The sequence below is a fragment of the Aquarana catesbeiana genome, linkage group LG01, assembly GCF_042186555.1.
Source record: "Aquarana catesbeiana isolate 2022-GZ linkage group LG01, ASM4218655v1, whole genome shotgun sequence".
In the NCBI taxonomy this organism is placed as follows: domain Eukaryota; kingdom Metazoa; phylum Chordata; class Amphibia; order Anura; family Ranidae; genus Aquarana; species Aquarana catesbeiana.
In genome coordinates, this window is record NC_133324.1 from 376159326 (window position 1) to 376182750 (window position 23425).

Genomic DNA, 23425 nt, shown 5'->3' on the forward strand with positions numbered 1-23425 from the left:
TTTTGAGAGCAGTTTTCTGGTAGAAAAAAAATGCTCAACACTCATAAACGCTTGTGTGCACAATAACTGGCATTTTTTTCAGCCCTTAGAAGTGTAAGAAGATTTTGTCATTACTTGGTCTCAGGCTCACCCTACAATGATGGCTGATTACAAAGAGAAAAAGAACGTCTGACATACTGGACGGCAGCAGATAAAGCAGTAAGATCCAGGCTCATGACAAGAAGCAGTGTATAAAATATGAGAAGCAAAGGTTCGAAGATAAAATAAAGCCATGTAAGTGATATGTGGGCAGCAGTAAACGCAAATAACACATTAGAGCATTTTGAGAGCCAATACCCCTATGAGATCATGACATGTCCCCAATAAGCTCCAGTGCAAAGGCGGTTGTGTGTTCAGAAAAAATAAAGAGAACACTTGTGGTTCAGAATAGGGAGGGAACTCCTGAGAATCAGTGATTGTTGGTATTATGTTACTCTTGTCTTACCTGGTAATTTTCTTAGAAACAAAGGGCTGCAAGGGTGATGATTTATTAAAGTCAATTTTGTCAAAGAGCAGTGAGGTATAGAAAAAAATCACCCCCCCCTCCTTTAAAATAATCACATGTTGCTTTGCAGCCTGAAATGAAGACAGACACAGTTTTTGTTTTATCCAGCTGTATTTACTCTGTGCAACTTATAACATCCAAGTGAAAGATATAACATCAACATGTCAGAAAAAAAAAAAATTAAAAATCAAAAACAGAATCAGGAGTAAGAAAAAGGATCATTCCCTTGTGTGCTTCCCTGGCCCCCCTTCAGTGCTGCCAGGTTTCCCCCTCCCACCTCCCGCTGGCTGCTGCGGGGAATGTGTCTGTAACGATCACTGACTGTTTTTTCTTTTCATTCATGGCTGGGGCATAGTAAACTGTGTTTATGAATGAACGCGAAGCTCTGTACAGATCTATCCCTGTTCATTTATTCTGTGCAACTGAGGCTACTGAGAATGGGACTGATGGATCTGCAGAGGATAAAGCACCTGCAATTATCTATAAGTATCTGTTTATAGATTGCTATTACTATATATCGTACTTGGTATTTACTTATCAAACACCAGTCAATTAAAGAGAAATGCCAAGCTGAAGGATATTCAGAAACCAACACTTTGTCCTATAGTGATGTGGGTGTGGGGGACAGCAGGAGGAACCGCAGGGTGCAGCGGGTGACCGGGAGATCAACCTTGCTGAAAGTGTTGGTTCCTAAGGAATTTTCAATTGGGGCAGCTCGGCAGTTGACAGTGTGGTTAATGGGAAAAGTAAGTAATTAGTGCCTTCTAGTCAGAAACAGCTTTTAGTCGAAATGTTCTGTTTGGCAATAGAGTTGGTTCAAAGTGCAACTTAAACCATAACATTTTGATAACAATTAATGTTCTTTAACAAAAACATACATTCTACATTAATAATTATGCTACCAAAATTAGCGTGTTGTGAATTGCCCCCAGCATTGCTTCTGTTTCTTCTTACTGGAGGCCGCCATTTTGTTGAAGCCCAGAGCAGTCAATTCCTAATTGGAAACCCTCCCCTTCCCCTAGGCTTTAAAAACTAGATGTCACTTTCTGTAATTAAAATGTGTGCATTTTCAGCCTTGATTGTATGTCTTGGCTCAGCTAGAGGAGAAGGTTGGCAGAAGCTTTACAATGCTAAAGTTCACAGGCTGCTGCTGCCAAGGGAGAAAGGAGAGAATATCATGGAGATAAGATAAGACACTATCCTTGTAGGTTTAACTATTTTGTGTTTTCCTGGCACCTCTCCTGCTTTCCTTTTTCTCTCTTCCTAATCTGTCCTTCCTTAACACAGTCACTATCCCCCTCAGCAGCAGTGATGCCTGGAGGCTGTCAGCAGACGGCATCTAGTGACTCACTGATTATCGGCGCAGTGCTGAGAATATAGGACAACTAAGGCTATGCAGAGTAGGGTGAGACAGTGGAGTTGATTTTCTAAAACTGGAGAGTGAAAAATCTGGTGCAGCTGTGCATGGTAGCAAATCAACTTTTAACTTCAGCTTGTTCAATTAAGCTTTGACAAAAAAAAAAAAAATCTGGAAGCTGATTGGTTTCTATGCAGAGTTGCACCAGATTTTGCACTCTCCAGTTTTAGTAAATCAACCCCAGGGTCAATAGATTTTAAACAGTATAAGCACCTATTTTTTGTCTTTTACATAACTATACCTGCAAAAGAGGCCAGTCTGAAGTGATCTAGCTAAAGCTCCATTTTAAGCAGTGGCGGCTGGTGGGCTTTTCTTCTGCGGGGGTGGCAAACAACCAGCACTACCCCATCCCTCCGGGCAGCGTGGCACTGATGCACCCTCCCCCCGCACCAGGGGCAGCCACGGGGCTCAAGGCACTGTCAGCCAGCAGCCCCAACCCCCCGGGAGGTCTGGCACTTACTATGCGGCAGTCTGTGTCCTCCTCTCCTCCTGTGTCCTCCAGGCAGTGGCAGCGTCAGGTCCGGCTCCTCTTCCACAGCGCTAGGCATCCAATAGGATCACCTGGCGCTTTGGCCAATCGGGAAACTGGTCTCACTGACCTGCCTCCTGATTGGCAGGGAGTACTTGGTAACAAGTAACGCTATGGTCACACAATTGGGTGGGATTGGGGCGCACTCTCTGCTCCCCGACCCACCCTATTTTATAGCCTATTACAGCCTCTGGCTCTAATCAGGTGCTTCAAAAAACACACCCCTGCCCACCCCCATCATAGGTATTCATGCGCTTGGCGTCCTGAAAGGGGCGCACATAGGAAGGGAGGCAGAGGTGTTGGGGGGGGGGGGGGGGGGGGGGGGCTCCCTGCGCCCACGATGCACGGGCTGCACTTGATTTTAAGTGCAGACAACTGGGAAAGTAACTTTAAGCTTGGATCAAGCAAAAAAAAACTTTAAGGGGAAACACTGGGGAGTAATGTTTCTGCATGATCTGTAGCAATAGTAAAGGAGTGAAGTCTTCCTACCATGCAAATCTTCACTCCTTCAACAATTGTCTCGGTTATATTATATGATATATTAACAAAATGTATTTATCAAAATGGCCAGTTTTTTCAAATAGTACATTTTTTGTCACATTTGTCCGTTAAGCAATTCTTGCAGTGTTTTTGTTAATAAACTACAGCTTTGATATATTTAATATATTCAACTTTTGCCTGTAATATAAGCACATAAGCCTCTGAACTTAGAGAAATGCAATATTGCATAGGAGAACCATAAAAATATCAACTCGCTGATTGAACAAAAAAAAACAGATTAGATCTCCCCTTCCACACATTTGGTGTTGATGGGGGCATCACTTCTGCATTGCTATTGTGTTCTGATGGCAGGGAGCCTTCCCTGCCATCAGAATACAATGATCGGTGCTGCTGGCTATAGCCAGAGACACTGATTGGGAAAAATCGAACAGGACAGACAAGATCGACTTGTGTACAACCAGCCTGCCCATACATGGATCAAAATTTGATCGACCCTTGCTGAACCAGCCAAATTTCAATCCATACATGGCTGTTTATATCTGCCAGCATGAGAGGCTTTGCACAGGATTATAGAAAATTACTTTGAACTGCATACTAGTGGAGACCGTACTCTAATTACAGAGGCAGACAGATTACATTGAAACTAGAGAGCTGCTTGAGGACGGCAACAGGTAACTAAAGAGAGAATGGCCGCAATAATTACTTGTCCAAATTTACTTGTCTGCTTTACCTAGCTTGTAAATTATAGGGCAGCTACATTTAGTATCCATTGTTTCTTTGTTTAGAAAAAAAAAAATGAAGAAATTTGTTGAAGACCTGTAATCGATGACCTTAAGTTCTATCTTTTGTGCCTTAAAATGACTCTAAACAATATCCTGCAAAAATTATCCATACACAACCATTACTTAATGGCTCTGTAATCTATTTTTCATGAAATTGTCTTTTTTGCCTCCTTGTAACATCCTCCGTGAGCTCCTGAACCTCTCCTTTCCTCCTCACATATCAATTTGTTTGGAATGAGCAGTGCAGCTTAGTTGCAGTCATGTGTACTGCTCTATGCACACTACACATCCCATAGACCATCTTGGGAGTGAGCAAGAGAGGGTGGCTACCTTCCTATATAGACTGGGACCATGGAGAACTAACATAGCTACTCTTTAACAGGAACTCAGAGATTTGGAGGAGGCTGAGAACAATAGAGGTATATTATTTACATATTTACAATGGTCTAGCTTGGGCCAGTGTACACTATATTGCCAAACGTATTGGGACACCTGCCTTTACACGCACATGAATTTTTATGGCATCCCAGTCTTAGTCCGTAGGGTTCAGTATAGAGTTGGCCCACCCTTTGCAGCCATAACAACTTCAACTCTTCTGGGAAGGCTGTCCACAAGGTTTAGGAGTGTGTCTATGTGAATGTTTGACCATTCTTCCAGAAGAACATTTGTGAGGTCAGGCACTGATGTTGGAGGAGAAGACCTGGCTTGCAGTCTCCGCTCTAATTCATCCCAAAGGTGTTAAATTGGGTTGAGTTCAGGACTCTCTACAGGCCAGTCAACTTCCTCCACCCCAAACTCACTCCTCTACACTATATTGCCAAAAGTATTGGGCCATCCCTCAACATTTGGAGGAGGGGGGATTATGGTGTGGGGTTGTTCTTGAGGGGTTTGGCCTGGCCCCTTAGTTCCAGTGAAGGGAACTCTTAAGGCGTCAGCATACCAAGGCATTTTGGACAATTCGTGCCCCCACCTTTTGTGGGAACAGTTTGGGGATGGTTTTGGGGATGGCCCGTGTGACGGGAGTCACTAATATAGGCACGGGGTGAATGGGAACCCCACTGTGATCTGTGCTGGTCAGAGACTCGATGCTGTGTATGTGTGTCTATGTGGTGTGTGCTGTTTGCTGTGCTGGTTTGGGGTGGGGCTGTGTTCCAATGTTCTATTGTGTTTGTCTTCCTTGGATCACAGGATGTGTATTGCTGTGAGGAAAGAGGGAGGGGGGATTGCTCCAGCAGCCCCCCTGTTAAGACTGTTTACTGATGAGAAGTTAAGCACACCTGACCTGTGTGTCCATTGTTATTGGACAGTTTAACCCGCCCTGTTTTCCAAGGGTGGGAAATGTTTTGAAGTGGGACCTGTATAACATGTGTTTTTTGAATAAAGATTCATTCCTGTTTGAAACCTGAAGACGGAGCCGTGCCTCGTTTTTGGGGTGGATTATTTGTATGGGTTACTTGTTCGGCTGATTGGAGTGTTCGGTAGCTGCCTTTGTGTTTTAGGTATGAAATGTCCTAAACGACTTTAACCCCTTTCATACTCGGGGTGTCGTTACAGCCCGTTCCTGTTCCATCGTGACTGCGCACCAGTGCACAAAGCAGACATGGATGAGCGAGTTTGGGGTGGAGGAACTTGACTGGTCTGCACAGTCCTGACCTCAACCCGGTAGAACACCTTTGGGTTGAATTAGAGCGGAGACTGTGAGCCGGACCTTCTCGTCCAACATCAGTGCCCTCAAAAATGTGCTTCTCAAAGAATGGTCAAACAATCCTCCCATAGACACACTCCTAAACCTTGTGGACAGCCTTCCCAGAAGAGTTGAAGCTATTATAGCTGCAAAGGGTGGCCCAACTCAATATTGACCCCAACGGACTAAGACTGGGATATCATTAAAGTTCATGTGCGTTTATAGGCAGGCGTCCCAATATATTTGACAATATAATGTAACTATACATATATCATACCTCTGGGATCCCTCTGGAAGCTGTAAATCACTGAAGTAGACACAGCTACTCAATTGATCTCCACTAGCTTCCGGGTCCAGTGCCAAATGGCTGCCCTGCTGCATTGTGAACACAGGAGGCACAGGCATCATTCAGAGATTGCTTTGCAAAAATGCAAAGCATTTTCTGATTGGATGAGATGGGGAATGTGACATCACTGCCCCACCTCTCCACTTCCCGTGTTTACAGTGCAGTACGGCCCGGAAGCTAGTGGAGATCACTGTAGTGGTCTACTACAATGATTTTTCAGCTTCTAGAGGTATTCCACAGGTATGGTATGTGCATAGATATCATGGTCCAAGCTGTAAATAATGGCCATACCTGGAATATATGCAAATCCAAAATCTAATTGGCAGTATGTTTTAGCATCATATCTCACTATACACTTTTCTTGAGCAATTATACTTTTTAATCTGTTCCAAGGTTTGTTACATTGAGATCCTGCCAGTAACAGCACTTCCTGCTGCATTCTAAAAGAACTAAGCCACTGCTTCGCAATTAGCAGCAGCATTGTCAGTCTGCTGTACAAGCTTCTTCATTGGCTATTGGTCTGTCTATCAGGTCTATTGGTGTACAAGCTTCGTCATTGGCTATTGGTCTGTCTATTGGTCTGTCTATCAGGTCTATTGGTGTACAAGCTTCTTCATTGGCTATTGGTCTGTCTATCAGGTCTATTGGTGTACAAGCTTCTTCATTGGCTATTGGTCTGTCTATTGGTCTGTATATCAGGTCTATTGGTGTACAAGCTTCTTCATTGGCTATTGGTCTGTCTATCAGGTCTATTGGTGTACAAGCTTCTTCATTGGCTATTGGTCTGTCTATCAGGTCTATTGGATAGGCAACCCAACAGCCAACAAAACAGGCTAACAATGCTGCTGCTAATTGCGTGGCAGCGGCCCAGCATTGGCAGTGGTTGATTTATTAAAGAAGTACTGTTTAAGTGTTCACTTAGCAAAGTAAATTATAGTCAATAAGATCAACCTGTGTTCACTTTGAACACCCAATTATGTGCAAGGAAAATTAAAAAAAAATTCTTTGCCTGCACCTGACTGGTAGTTGAAACACAGCAATGTGAGCACATCTTTGTATTTCTTACTAAGCACGGTGAACATTCCCTTTTGCTAACTGAACAGTGCAGTACATTTAAGGATTCATGAGTGAGGTCTGAATATGGAACAATTTATGAGAAGTAACAAAGTAGTCATAGAGGGATGATTTTAGAGTTTACAGTATGTTGATGTGGCTAATAGAGATTTGCTGTTCTTCCCAGCAAAATTGGTTGTTTTCCTGAATGTTCGAGCTCTGGGATTATTCAAAAATAAGTCATGATCCTGTAAAAAAATAAACTGACAAAACAGCATCAGTTTTGAATAATGTACTTTGTTTTATCTAATAACTATTAACTCCACAAACGGCCATTGGTGAGTTGCAGGGAAATAAACCGTTTGTGAAGCAATGTACAAATTCAGATGCCAGATACTGGTTTACTGGGGTTTTTAAGGTGCTTAAATCCATTTAGAAAAAATCCTAAGAAAATGTATATATAAAATATCACCGTATTTAGTTGTACAATAAAAAAACAAAAACACATAATAAATCTATTGTCCTTCCATAAAGGTATTAACTATTAAAACTTTGTCATCCTTCTTCGTGGATGTTAGCCTCTCTTACTCGATATATAATCTGTACCAATCGGTCCAGAGCAAGAACATACCCAAACCCATGCCTCCAGACTTGCTCTTTTAATCCCAAATGAACAACCAGGGAACTGGCTACCACAGCCGTCTCCACTCTCATTCAAAAGTAAGAAATATAAGCTGCACTCAAAAGCTTAGCTATTCTTTCTGTGTTTAATTTATCAAACAAAGACTAGACTGCATACATTGATGCCTCCCGAAACCAACCTTCCTTGATGCATTTCACCACTGCTTGCTTTCAAGGATAGGGGACATCCACAAGGATAGGGACTTCCCTATCATTGTGAGCAAGCCAACAGTGATGAAACATGTCAAGGAAGGCTGGTTTTGAGTGAAAACATCAATGCATGCAATTTTTTTTTGACAAATTAAACACAGAAAAAAGAACTAAGCTTTGGAGTGCGGCTTACATTTTTTACTTTTGACTGAAATTGGTCCAGAGATCACAACTTTGTCACGAGGACAAGGAGAGTAAGACAGTGCAGTGTATCAATATGTTAGCTATTTGTTCACGTCCCTAGCCACACACATGGTTCAGGGTGTACCTCATGTCCACATGCACCCATATAGAGAGGGAGCGAAAAAGAAATGACCTTTGAATTTGAATATTAAAAGAAAAAGTGAATTGTACTCTTCTGAGTCCCTGCTCTTTTAAATTGTCTGCACCCTGTTCTAGTAAAAATGCTAAACAGAACAGCTATTCATGCAGAACTTGTAACCATGGTACTAGTTCTTGTGAAACATATGAATTTTGGAGACTTGGTTATTAAAATGTCCCCGCATATTTATGAACATGTGCATCCAAATATAAATATGGAACATAGAACCTTTTTATTTGTTTTTCCTTTTTATTTTTTTAGAAAAGAACAAGCAAGTATACTGTACCAGAATATCACCATTGTGGAACCATTATTAATCCAGCAGTATGAACATGTCATCAGAAATTTTGTCCGGGAGATCAGACTCCAGAGCACAGAAATGGAAAACTTGGCTATTGCGGTGAAAAGGTATCTGTCCACATTTTATCTTAAATTTGTTAATCTTTGGTATTTTCTGTATGATCTGCTGTATAATGGACCAATACTTGTGGTATTTTTTTCACTGTATTGTATCATTACTAAGGATGGGCGAACGGTTCGGCCCAAGAGTGAGTTCGGGCCGAACATTGGCTGTTCGGAACTTCTCCGAACAACTGAATTATAGGGTTGTTTGACCTTTGTTTGGCCTGCCGAATGACCACAATGTACTACACCACTGCACAGTGCATTGAAAGCCCTGATTGGCTGAAGCAATGAAAGCTTTGCCCAATCAGGGTACAGAGCACTTTACAGAGCACTTTGAGAGCCATGATTGGATGCTGTCATGATGACTGTATCCAATCATGGCTCATTGCTCTTAATCCCGCCCCACACTATAAAAGTATTCTTTCTATAGCAGCCATTAGTAGTGTGATAGTGGCATGGAGAGAGCTAGAACAGGGCTCTGTTTAGTGCTATTAGACAGTTGGTGACACTATAGTGTGCCATTCTGATTCTATTGTCAGTAGAATATCAGTTTAGTATGCATCTAGGGATAGTTCAGTGTGAGTGTAGTGCAACCATTCATTTTTACATTAGTGTGAATGTAGGGATAGTTCAGTCATTGTGAGTGTAGTGCAACCACCATTTGTCTTTACATTAGTGTGAATGTAGGTATAGTTCAGTCAGTGTGAGTGAAGTGACCGTTTAACACATTATTTTTTCTGTGTGTTACTGCAAGTTTAACGCCATATAGTTCTGTGCATTACTGCAAGTTTAACAGCGTATATTTCATTGTGTTACTGCAAGTTTAACGCCATATATTTCATTGTGTTACTGCAAGTTTAACGCCATATATTTCATTATGTTACTGCAAGTTTAACGCCATATAGTTCTGTGTGTTACTGCACGTTTGATGCAGTATATTATAGTGTATCCATGGAGTGTGTCTGTGTCGTGAATACTCAAATTAAAGTGTACCTAACACCACTTTCCATTGATTAAAGTGCATCCGCGTACACAATTACACATCTTTATTACATTTTGTTAATAAGCACCCCCCACTCCCCCATCATGTATGGGAGGACAGCAAGGAGAGTCAAATGTTCCCATGGCACTGTAAGGGGGCCAGCAGCATATTTGTCCACAGGCAAAGGTGGATGCGGTCATATCCAGCCACAGCATGCAGTGGAGGTGGTGGACTGGCTTGCTAAACCGTCCTCATCCTCTGTCACCCAAGCAGAAACTAGTGCGCAGTCCCCTGCAGCTGCCAGAGTGGCAAAACCTGACTCCTTGTCCACAGCTATTGCTGCCATAGCCCCAGCATCAGGCATGGAGGAGTCAGAGGAGTTATTTGAACACCGCGTCAGCCACTTGCTCCTTGACGATGCACAGCCATTACTCGATTCAGATGTTGGTTCTGACTCTGAGGTTGAGGAAGGCAGGAACACGAGCCTACAGAGAGGGGAGAACACTGGTACACAACTTGGCAGTCATGTTCCCCCAGCCGCAGCGTATTGACAAGTTGTCTCTGTAACAATATCACGTACGGGACATGAAAAGCTGTAGCTAGCTGCCATCTTGTGTGGAAGTAGCCATGACAGTTTGGCTAACCATGTAACCTTACAGAAAACTCTGAACTCCCTCCTCCCTCCTCCCTTGTATTAGGAATTCAAAGCTTTTTAAGTTCAACAGAAAAGGTTATCTCAACAGAGAAAACAGAACCAGGTTAGGTCAGTAGAAAACATTTGTTGTAAGGGCAGTGTTCAGGCCTGTCGTAAAACTGTCACCCTCTCCATTCAGAGACCTAACAGGCCCCGGTTGTAAATTGTCTGAATACACCTCCAACTTAAAAGTATGAAATTTCAGCATGTGTCCTAACTTCTGACTTAGTAATAGCACGGCCGTAATCTGGACATATTTAGTTTCCTCAGATAATATGGAACGTTTCAAGTCCAGACACCCCTATGTCAGGTCATATGGGAAACCCCTGGTACCACTTATTCCTCCAAAGCAGGCTATACATTATAGATATGGCATGTTTAGATTTGTTTTGAAGGAAATCTCAAGTTGAGTAATAATATGGATATTTGGAGTCTGTAAACACTATAGATGCAGATATAGGAATATGTATTACAAAATCTACCTGGGACGTGGTCATGAGTGTAGACACCTCCCAGCAACCAACCCCTAAACAAGATGACCAGACGATTGGTTACTGGTCACTGTCAACACCCCCTTTGATTTGACAGAAAAGAGGAGATGCCAAGACAATGGGCAGTTCTCCTTTTACCATCCAAGAAGAAACATCTGCCAAGTCGAGAACCGATTACCTAGCTCATCGATTGAACTCTGATCAACCCTCGGACATTAATTGCAAGTATTCTTTCTTCCCAATTCTACCTTATTGCTTTGTGGCTGTATATTGTCTTTATCTTTTGAAACATCTTTTTTCTGTAAATATTTTATTTGCATCAACTTTGACCTTTTCATAATAAACCCTTATGTTGAAAAGTGTTAACCTTGTCTCTAAAGCTCTTAATGCAAGCTATAAACGAACCTGCCTCTTGAAGGGCGCTACTGTTGTAGAGTAAGACTCTGAGCAGACCTGTCTGTGGTGGCAGTGTGTGTGGCAGACGCTTATTCTAAAATTATAATTGGTATTGCTAAAATGACGAGTCTCCCCCGGCTCGGTCTTTTAAACGGGGGTGGTGGCAGTTAAAGGGTTAATTGTGTAATTAGCCCAGTGACAATCACTCTCAGGCTGCTCGCACATAGATTGTGGTCCCGCAAGCTGGAAAATCTTTGTGCTGGGCGCAGCTGAGAGTGGCATTGTTACGTAAGTGACAGCGTGGTGTGAGGTTGGCCGGTCCTTCGTTGCAAGTTAGCGAGGAGGGCAGGGATCTGACACCCGCGTTCGTCACAGTCTCCAGTAGTAATTAGGATGGAGGAGATGATGATGATGAGGTCACTAACTCGACTTGGGTGCTGGATAGAGCAGAAAGTGGGGGTGAGGCACAACCCCAATGTAGCCATCATGGAAGAGTCGAGAACAGCCACCCTATTCCATCACATTGTGGAGCTGTTATTTCCCCGCCCACTTCCCACAGCTCAGCTGTCTAGGCCTTTTTTAGTACATGTGCAGCCGATCGCACTGTTGCTATTTACAAACTTTGTATCAAGCGTGGCAAAAACACCAACCATTTGGGTACCATATGCTTGACAAGGCATTTAACCTCCCACCACTCAGCCCATTGGCAAGAGCACCTAAAAGCCACACAAAAGGGGCACAAATCTGTCTCTCCTCTTTACTCACCTCAGTCTGTCTTTGCTATACCGCATGACCTCATACCTCATGAGCGCACCACCAGCTGTAGACTGTAGCTGTAGGAAAAAAATATAATCCTTGCCACCCACATGCCCAGTGACAAATGCAAGCTTGTCAAAGCCGCTGGCTCTACAACTTCTGCCTTTCCGCCTGGTGGATTCTGCCCCCTTCCATGAATTTTCAGAATGTGCTGTACCACAATGGCAGGTTCCCAGTCACTATTTCTTTTCACGTAAGGCCATTCCATCTCTCTACCATCACGTGGAAGGCAATGTTGTGGCATCATTGGGCAAGGCAGTCAGCCGCAAAGTCCACGTTACTCCTGCCAGCAAGCATGGGCAGGGACAATATATTTCATTCAAAGCACACTGGGTAACTCTGCTTCCAACTCAGAAGGATGCAGGACAGGGCTCAGTGCTGCAGCTTGTTGTGCCCCATGTCTCCATACAGCTTGTGATGATGCCAAATTTGTCAGCTCTACCCCCTCCTCCTCCTCCATGCCCTCCTCTGCTGAATTGTCCTATGAACCTAAAGTACCACCTAAGTGTTCAAAGGGCTATTCAATGAGTCATGTTAAAAGGTGCCATGCAGTGCTTCAGCTGGTGTGTCTAGGGGACAGGAACCACACCAGAGCAGAGAATATTGCAGCTCTGCAGGGACAGGCTCAGAGGTGGTTCACGCCACGCCAGCTGGAGCCAGGAATGGTGGTATGTGATAATGGCACAAACCTCCTGTCTGCCCTTAGACAGGGAAAGTTGACACATGTGCCATGCCTGGCACATGTACTCAATTTGGTGGTACAGCGTTTCCTAAATGGGTACCCAGGGTTGGAAGATCTACTAAAGCAGGCCAGAAGAGTGTGTACCCATTTTAGGCGGTCATACACAGCCAGTGCTTGGTTGGCTGAAATTCAGCGGGAATTCCACCTGCCCGTTAACCACTTGATTTGTGATGCCCACCAGGTGGAACTCGACTTTGGCAATGCAACAAGGATGGTGAGCCGTGACAATGCATGCATCAGTGACACAATGCCTGTTGTTTTCCTGCTGGAGCAGGCTCTGTGTGGCATTATGGACAGGGCACTCGAGGCAGAGCAGCGGGACGAAGAGGAGGACTTCCTTTCCTCTCAAGACCCACTTTATGCAGACACATTTTTTCCTATGCCACAGAACACACAAGATGAGAGGGAAGAGGAGGATTCTGACAGTTTCGGAGACATTGAAGCAGAAGAAGACATACTTCAAACAGTAAGAGATGGTTTTCCATCAGCAGAATCCTTGGGAGTAGTACATGGCTGGGAGGAGGCAGTACCACATACTATAATCCTCAGTGACCCCGAGGAGTCTGCTTCTCATGCCTCATGGAGGAGGAGGATTCTGGCAGTTTCGGAGACATTGAAGCAGAAGAAGATATACTTCAAACAGTAAGAGATGGTTTTTCATCACCAGAACCCTTGGGAGTAGTACATGGCTGGGAGGAGGCAGTACCAGATACTATAATCCTCAGTGACCCCGAGGAGTCTGCTTCTCGTGCCTCTGCAAATTTGCGGTGCATCGGTTCCCTCATGCTTCAAAGCCTGCGAAAGGATACAAGAATACGTGGCGTAAGGGAAAAGGATCACTATTGGTTGGCAACCCTCCTTGACCACCGTTATAAGGGGAAAGTCTCAGAAATCATCCCATCCCCACAGAGAGTGCAGAAGATGAAATCTCTTGAGGACACATTAAAGAGAAGTTTGAAAGTTTGAACGCTTTTCCCAACTCTGGTTGGTTACAGTGTTGTGGAAAATGTAGCTTTGAGGCTTCTGTTGGTCAAGAGAGGAGCGGTGGAGAAGGTGGCTGTCTAAGTGATGCATTTCTCAATTTTTTAAGTCCTCGCCGCCCAGGGCTGTCAGCTTCCACATCCCATCAGCAGAATCTGCATCACATGGTGGACGATTACCTAGGGGCAAAAACAGAGATGGAGAGCTTTCCAGTCGACGATCCACTGTCTTACTGGATCATGAGAGTAGACCACTGGCCAGGACTTGCCCAGTATGCTATTGAGCTGCCGGGCTGCCCTGCAGCCAGTGTGCTTTCCGAACGGGCATTCAGTGCTCCTGGAGGTTTTGTTACTGATCATAGAACGTACCTGTCCACAGACTCTGTGGACCATCTGACTTTTATCAAAATGAATCAGTCCTGGATTACCAGCAGCTATGAAGCTCCTGATGCCAATGCCACCGATTAAGTGTTTTTGGGATGTGGAATCTCTGCAGGACTTCTAGGCTGTCTGGTGCTGTGGGTGTTGATTTTATCTTGAAGAATGTTTTTGGTGTAGGTTTCATGGGCACAGTTAACACCCAAAGACCAATTTTTCCACACCTGTTTGACAGGTGCATATTATTACAATTTTCCACAGCAAGGCCAATTCTTGCTTTCATCAAGAGTACCTCTATAGGGTTACGTGTGAAGGCGCCACCGACACCCAAAGAACAATTTTTCCGCACTCGTTACAGAAGTAGGAATCCAAAGTCTGTGGTAGAGATAACAGAATTTGTCCAAAAAAACTCTAACCTTGTTCCTTGTGCACTACATTGTGGCCTCATCATACAGACTGGCTCCCCAGGCCGTTACAAAACAAAGATAGCTTGCAGGGAAAATGTCGTTTTTTGGGCTTTATAAATGCAATTATTGCTGCAGCAGCTTCTATACACAGTACAGACATGCCACTTTACAGGTGGACTAAGGGGACCCCCCAGGCACTATATTGAAAGGAATTTAAAATGTCTACACTTTCACTTTAAGTATCAATAAATCACTGCTTTTTTTCATTGATACATGTCCTCCAGGGCAGTACCCAGACCCCCATAACCATTGTATGCTCAATTACTTGCATATAAGCCTTCAAAATGGGCACTTTTTAGATTTTTCCTATTCGGTCCCATAGACTTCAATGGGGTTCGTTATTTGGGTCCTAATTTTCCTGATGTTCGAAAGTTCTGGTGCGAACCGAACAGGGGGTCATTCGGCCCATCCCTTATCATGACCATGGTTCCGGTAAATGCAAGATAGGTTGTCGAATATATGTATGAATATTGGCTGGGCAAGTGTAGCGTGAAATGTCTGGATGAGTTTTGGAGGCATTCTGCAGTTATATGTTAAGGAACTTTAGAGTACTAAATTGGGGTGAATGGCGCTGTTCGACTAGGTCCACTATGATGTGCACAAACATATATAAGTGTAAAATACAAAATAAAAATTTTTTTGTGTATATAGGAATGGTAAAAAGTTCCAAACGTGTGGGTAAAATATATGTGCATGTGTAAAAATTGACCACAATCAATAAAGTGCAGTGTGTATTATCGCATATAATACAAACACTAAAAATCGAGTGATAAAAATGAAATCATCCCAAAAAAATGTGAATAAATAAATGTAAGAAAAATATTACCAAAAATACTTAAAAAACACTTATTGATAAAATCCTGTGCTGATGTGTACATACAATATTGTATGTACACATCAGAGATTGTTCTCTGATTTGCCTCCCCACAGTTTGGGATTATGTGAACATTGCTACCTTTGTGTGTGTTATTTTATTCAAGATTTATATGTCACATGTTTGATGAAGTCCTGAAGAAGTGGCACTACCGCAAAATGCATTGACTCAAATTAGTGACAGTAGCTACTATATAAGCTTATATATTTATTTTAATAGTTATTTATTTATTTATTTATTTTATTTCAAGTACTTATATAGCGCCGTCAATTTACGCAGCGCTTTACATATACATTGTACATTCACATCAGTCCCTACTCTCAAGGAGCTTACAATCTAAGGTCCCTAACTCACATTCATATACTAGGGACAATTTAGACAGGATCCAATTAACCTACCAGCATGTCTTTGTAGTGTGGGAGGAAACCGGAGTACCCAGACAGGCACAGGGAGAACATGCAAACTCCAGGCAGGCAGGTAGTGTCGTGGTTGGGATTTGAACCATATTTATGATATATTATGCAAAAAATGTCTGCCTATTACATATGTTTTATCATGTTGGATAAATAAAATGTTTTTAATATTGATTTGGTGTATGTCATTAAACCGACTGGTCATCCTTGAACACCCCTTATGTTTTTCCTTTTCATTTCCTTGGTGATGAAGTTTACCCACCTTGACACTGCTGTGATAGACTTTATATTGCTTTTAATTTGGTTATACAGTGTTATTGGCAGATGTGGATGCCTATGGTTTAGTTGGTAATGGAGACCTTTAAGGTTCATTCACACCAGGTGCGTTTGTGATGGCATGGCAATAAAAAAAAGGGGTTTCCAGTGAATGCAGTTTACACCGGCCAGTGCATTGCATTGCATTTGCCCAGTGCTGAAAGAAAGTATGGCATGTACTACTTTTTTCAGGGCAAAACAATACGTTCAAATGCATGCAAATGCCCACAAACGTGCAGAAACGCAATTCACTGTAAGGTAAATCAAGGAAAACAAGGTTAACTCCCCCATACAAATGCACACCAACGCATCACAACACATTACAAAAATGTCTGTTTGTCTTGATTCATGTAGCACAGTGTGCTACAATTTCAGTTTCCTGCATTGAAAGGGGATATTGCTAAAAGAAGATACTGTAAAGCAGCTTATTTGATTTTTTTTCAAGGTGAGTATAAGTTTTAAAAGGTGAAGACAGTATTTACCGGAGTTATAGCAACATGCCAAAATGATTAGAAAATCCAGGGATGCATGCAGGCAAAGTTTCATGCAAATCCTGACTTTCTTTCCTAAAAATAGGGGTTGATTTACTAAAGGCAAATAGACTGTGCACTTTCAGTGCCCACAATGGATGCCAATCAGTGCCCACAATGGATGCCAATTAGTGCCCACAATGGGCATCACTGATTGGCAGGCATTATTGTTTGGCACTGATTGGCATCCATCAGTAACATTTATTAGTGTACAGTGCACCTATCAGTGCCCATCCATGCCCCCTATTAGTGCCCATCTGTGCCTTCTATCAGTGCCCATCTGTGCCGCCTATCAGTGCCCACCCGTGCCGCCTATCAGTGCCCATCTGTGCCGCCTATCAGTGCCCATCTGTGCCGCCTATCAGTGCCCATCTGTGCTGCCTTTCAGTGCCCACCCGTGCCGCCTTTCAGTGCCCATCCGTGCCGCCTTTCAGTGCCCATCAGTGCTGCATATCAGTGTCCATCAGTGTCATCCATCATTGCCCCATCAGTGCCACATATCAGTGCCCATCATCAGTGCCGCCTCATCAGTGCTGCCTTATCAGTGCCCGTCAGTGCAGCCCCATCAGTGCCCATCAGTGAAGGAGAAAAATTACTTATTAACAAAGTTTTTAACAGAAACAAAAAAAAACAGTTTTTTCCCAAAATTTTCTGCCTTTTTTTTTATTTGTTTAGCAGAAAATAAAAATCACAGAGGTGATCAAATACCACCAAAAGAAAGCTCTATTTGTGGGAACAAAATGATAAAAAATTTTGTTTGGGTACAGTGTAGCATGAACGCACAATTGTCATTCAAAATGCAAGGGAAGTTGCAGTTTGTAAGGCAATTTTCCCCAGAGATTAGTGAATGCGGTGCAATCTCATTTTGCAAAGAATACCCAATCAAATGTAAAGTTAAAAAAACAACCAAACGCATTTTTGCTTGTGCATGATTGGATAATGGAAATCATCAGAACGTCACTACACAAAAACCTCACTAAACTCTAGGAAAAATTCCCTTGTAACATGTAAATTCTCGTTCAAAGTAAGCAGCATATTTGCCTTTTAGTAATCAACCCCACTGAGTCTTAGCTACAGAATAAACCCACACTGAGTTTATATTCAGTGGAATTCAGTTAAAGTGTTACTAAACCCAGGACCCTGCATTCCGTATATCTGGTCTCCCACAGTACACAGAACAGGGAAATGCAATTATTTTAGTAAATATAAACTGTTAAATACCTTTTCTCTTCAGCCGTTAGAGCAGTCTTGTGACTTCTATCAGTGTCTGGTTAAAGCTTCTAGGAGGAGTTTTAATTCTCCCCTGACTGTCCTATGAGGCTGCAGGACCCATGACCCTCTGTTTAGACAGTGCTGATTGGCCCTGTGCTGATCACATGCACTCACCCAAGCAAAAAAAAAAAAAACTCTCTACACACCAAATACACACCAAACTGAGCATGTGCAGCTTGCCCCCAAGGCTGTGTTCTATCAGGAGATGGCTTGTAGACTGTTGGTGAAGGGGAGGATCAGAGAAGACAGAATCAAACAGCCTTTTTACGCAATGCAGAGGATTAACCCTTTAGGTTCCACAGTGAGTATAACAAGCATGCTTTACTGCATATACAGACTGATTTTACTGTTGTGGGTTTAGTAACACTTTAACGTATTAGAAAGGAGTAGTGATTTACTTAATACATTTAGGCTTTCTGTGGCTATGATCTCTTTTAATAAGCAATCTGTTTTTTGCCAATGTACCGTATATATGACATAAGCATTGCTTTGTAAGATTTAGAACATGGACAGCTGAGTACATACAGTATAGGAACATTATACCACAAAATCACCAAAATAATGACTCTTTCTACATGCATAATTACTGAAAAGCTTAATGATTACACAGTGTTTTCCTGGCTGACACTTCATATCTGTATAATTACAGAGCACAGGACAAAGCAGCAATGCAGTTAAGTGAGCTAGAAGAAGAAATGGATCACCGGATACAGGCTGTTGAGAACAAAATTAAAAAAGAGGTGGGTAGTACATTTGTACAACTGGAAAGTTAATGCATTTTTTCATATTGCGGGCCCCCTGCCGCAAAGGAGATCTTTTTTATCAAAGCATTGGTGCTCAAAACTATTACATTTTACCACCCATCTCAGTATTAGATTTCAACTTCCACATTAAAATGGTAATTTATTTAGAGGTATGTTAGGGGTATGAATTTGAATTGGAGAATTGGGAAAGTAAAGACAGTTTTATTTCTGACACTTACTGTTTTGCCAACAGCAGTAGGGCTTTACAAATGGCAGATTCCTATCTTGACTGTTGAGGAGCAAATTGTTAGAACCACAACTACCTTAACCCGTAACTTTGTCCAAAAACCAAACACTTAGATTTAGTTGGAAAGGACAACACAGCTTTATTTGAAGGTTCTAACCAGTGCCAGGGACAGCCAAACTGTGCGCACGCAGTAACTTGATCCATCCAAAAAGACCTGTCCTTACCATGAGTGTTGGACAGACATTAGACTGACTCAACTTCTACTCATAGGCATAGCCTATTAAAGCAACATTTAATGACGGCAAGGATAAAACTAAACTTGTGACAATCAACCTCCTACAGAACAGGCAACTCTTCTGATGTTGCAGTTCCTCATGTCACTGATGATTTACCTCAGTGTAGACCTTTAATAAAGTTTGGGTCTGGCCTCCTCACCCCTTGCTTATATAGCCAATCACCTTAGAACTACTTTACCTACATTTGTACTGCATAGTTTTGTCTTTGTTATATACTGGGTATTTTTGTAATGAGAAATGTATGGCTTGGTTGGTCAGGATAAAATTACTGATAGAACTATACTGTGCATATTATCTTCATGGTTGTTTCGGGCTCTGATAAATATTAGTGCCTACGTATTTTTCAGAAAGGCAAAATTTGTTTTAGTTAGCAAGGTAGTGCAAACAACATTGAGATAATGCAAAGTGCAAAAAAATTCTAACAAGGAAGGAATTTTTTAACTGATAGAATTAAAGAGGTTGCGCCCACAAATTAACATGATTTAACATAGTCCATAACTTCAGTTCTTGATATGCACCGCAGTGAGATCACACAAAATGAAGAAGTGCCCGACACCATATAAACTGCCTGCTTACCGAATAGCAGGCAATTTAAAGCGTTCGGCTGTAACCCAGTCGCGGCCTTGACTGTAGGAACGACTGCTGAACACACACAGGAGGCCTGGTAGCGGATATTGTATTGGCAACCACTTGAGCGTCTCAATGGGTCTTGACCATACAGGGATGTACTCCAGATAGGCTCAATGGAATGAAAAACTGACCATAGTGTATTACCGTCTACTGGGTTTATTAAAGAACAAAAATATTGCATTTATATGAATAAATATAGCTTCGTGTTAAAAACAAGTGCCGGCCGGCAACACAGGAGCCCGTCCTCCTCACATACAGCGCGGTGACGTCAGTGCGTGCCCTCCCAGACGCGTTTCGTCATAGGTGACATTTTCCCTACTGGCTGGTTTAAGTGTTACAGCTTGTGGTCAGTTACTAAATGCCCAGGTCGTTCCTTGGTTGACCGTGTGATCCTCCTGCTGGGATGCTGTGTGGTGCTGTGTATAGTCCTTTGTTGGATTGCAGCCATGAAATGCAGCCATTTAACTAATTGTCCCTTGCACTGGGGCTGGGTATGCACTGCAAGTGTTTATTGTGCATTTTGTCTAGAGGAGAAGTGAAATAGTTTTACTTACCTGATCCTCCACTCCCTTGACAGATGGCGCTCCTACATGCTCTGCCGCTGGACTGTCCCTCAGAGTCTTTATGTCCAATGCAGGCCTATTGAGTCTGCTTTGGTCTTTGACGCCACTATCCTAGACTAGAGTGCGGGGAAAAGAGGCTGCGGGGACCAGTCTACCTATGGGGAGAAGTGGAGGATCAGAAGTCCATTTTTTTGCTCCCCTAGACCTAAACAAGCAATTAACCCTTGCAGTGTGGGTGCAGACCCACTGCAAGGGATACTTTTTTTAAATTGCCTGGAGTTGGGCTTTAAGGCCGAACACCACTTTCATTTTTATTAATTAATTTATTCTGGCCTCTTGTTTAAAAAGATTTTAAAAGTTTTGATGCAGTACTTAGCCTCTCTATACTTCAGAACTGCTTTCTGCTTCCTAATTGCATGGTCATTGTTTGGCAACTTTTAGTCTGATTGACACTCATTGTTGTTTAACTACTTCCAGTGAGCTCAGGCTTTGAATGACACGACTCCTGGGAACAGCATCATCATAAAGCCTGGGCTCAGTGTCCTGCTGCACAGAAACTCATTTACTCTTCACAATGCATCCACACTTCTGTACAGCAGTAAGGACTGCTGATGCTAGTGAAAATAACGAGTGATAGCGGTCTATAACATGACTGCCTAGATTATTTCTAGAATTAAAGTATACACTCTGTATATTTTTTTAAATTGGCAGCAGAGAGGGGTTCAATGGGAGGTGGGGAGATCAAACATGGAAGTGGACTGTAACATTAAGTTTACTTGGTCAATATGTAGGAGCTTTGGGTTGACATCGGTGGGTTAAATCACCCGCTGGGGTTGTTTACGTTTTTTTGGAGACTTCTGTGACATGATATTCTTACAGTAATTTATATCTCCACCCCTTCCAGTCTATTGGCCTTGGAAAATCAGTACAGCGTGACACAAGTATTCAGCTTTGCGATGGCTTAATCTGGTGGTAATATCTTATTGCTGAAGTTTCCAAGAGATAAACAAAGCTGGGGCTTTCCAATAATTATGCAAACCTGAAAGTTTTGAAAGGAGTTTGCCTTTGAGTGATATCGAAAAAACCTTGCATAATGCTCCTGGATTAAGTTCTGTGCAGTGAAGCAAAAAACATATTCTGAACTGAATCTTTTCAAATGGTAGAGAATGCACCATTCACACATGTTCTGCATTTGGCAGCTATAGTGGTAAGGCAGGTTTTCTTGGCTTGTTGGAGATATTTCTTCCTGTTCCATATAAAAATGTCTTTGACACTTTGTATAAAGGCAGACAGAGGCCTTCATTTTGTATTAGTTAAACATGTTTTTTTTTAAGGTGAAATCCAGGAAAATATAAAAACATACTTATTACAATGTATGTATTCTTTTAAAGAATAATTGAAGTCTATCTATAGAGCCAAAACTTTTTTTTTTGTTTTGGACCATGAGGTCAGTACTTCTGTTTTTCTTGTGACTGTGTCCCTATGAAGGCTTTTTATTCTCTTTATTTTTCCTGGAGACTGTTGTCACTGGGATTGAAAGTGATGGAGATTTCAAAATTTTTACAGAACGGGAATAGAGAAGAAATATTTAAACGGGAACCCTTGTTTCAGCAAGAACTAAAGTGGATTTTCCTTACTTTAGAGAGTTTTTCTCTAACACTGCCAACAGAACAGGAAGTGAAAGGAAATCTCAATGGCACACAGATAACAAAAAACATTCCCTACCCTATCCAGAAATCCATAAGATACTAAAAAATGTAATTTGCTTGTAATCTCTTAAACATGGGGAGAGGGAAGGGCTTAAGCAGCTCATACAAAGAGGTAACCACCAGGAGGACCTCAGCAGCATAGTGATGCTTATCTATAGTCTCGCAAGCAGGTACGGTAGAAGTCACATGTAACTGCAAAACTGAAATAGAAAGTAATGATGTCATATTGCTGGCTATGCATGGTGTGTCTGTACAGCTGCCACACAAAATTAGGGCTGTAGACAGGCCTTTTCTTTCCTTTGTGTGACATATATTTGAGACGTATGTCCACACGTGTCCTTGTTTTGTCAGGAAAAACAGTGTACATATAGTTATTTTGACTTTGTATACAAAATATCTGGAAACGCACAAAAGTATTTGCACTACAAATTGAACAACTCACTGATATCACATGCATGTATATCATACACTGATATATCACATAAGTGTGTACTAAACTATTAAGGTATGATAGGCATGCTTTAATGTAAGGCTACTGTTTTTGACCATAGGCTTGTATGTATCTGAGCCCTCTGGATATATGGATCTAGTTGCTGAGCTTGGTTGTCACGTTGATGTAGAGTTTTATCGCCTCTGTTTTTCATATAGGAGCTATATGGAGCTTTTTGGAACCTATGCTTTGAAAAAACATCTGTGATATAGGCTTAAGTGGTTATGTTTAAAATGCCTTGCACTTTTCTTGGATAAGTGGTTTACCAGGGAAGATCAGACATATTTGTAAGGGTGTTCAAAGGGCCCGAGACTGGTATAAAACTTTGGTGATAATTGCAGTTGACAACTTGTGCAAGTAAAATAAAAATGTGCAGTAAATGTAACTTTTAAAATTTAGGCTTTATGTTCATCCTAAAGTTGAACTATAGGCAAAACTTTTATTTAATTTTGGATAGCGCAAGGGAAGGTCATAACCCCTGTCAGATTTTTTTGCCATCTGTGTCCCATTGCGGAGATTTCCCGTCACTTCCTGTCCCACAGCCAAACAGGAAGTGAGAGGAAATTAATTGAATTCCTTGTGACTCCAAGGTCACCAGGACTAGTGTCCCCATTGGTAGATTTCCCTTCTATTACTTTTCTTGAGACAACCCAAAATTTGGGATTTTCTTTCACTTTCAATGATAATGGTAAACAGGACAAATAGAGAAGGGGAATCTCCTTAACAGGGGTACAGACAGCAATAAAAGCCTGACAAGCATTCTAATCCATCTGCAATCTATACAAAACTAAAAAAAAAAGTTTTGCCTTTAGTTTATACTTTAAGCTTTGTGGAAATGACGCTGAGATAATAGAGCTTAGCATTGTCTTGGCATTTTAATTTTATATTCCATTTTCTTTAGCTAGTTTATGTAAATGAATGCA

At 42.1% G+C, this 23425-nt stretch overlaps 1 protein-coding gene across 1 annotated transcript in view; it reads left to right on the forward strand.

The window, feature by feature from the left end:
• RASEF (RAS and EF-hand domain containing) overlaps positions 1-23425 on the forward strand; it is a 167388-nt gene that overhangs the window by 59547 nt on the left and 84416 nt on the right. Inside the window, exons 2-3 of the mRNA XM_073633747.1 lie at positions 8331-8477; positions 18474-18564. Coding sequence (XP_073489848.1) covers positions 8331-8477; positions 18474-18564 — 238 coding nt within the window. The remainder of the gene's footprint in view (positions 1-8330; positions 8478-18473; positions 18565-23425) is intronic.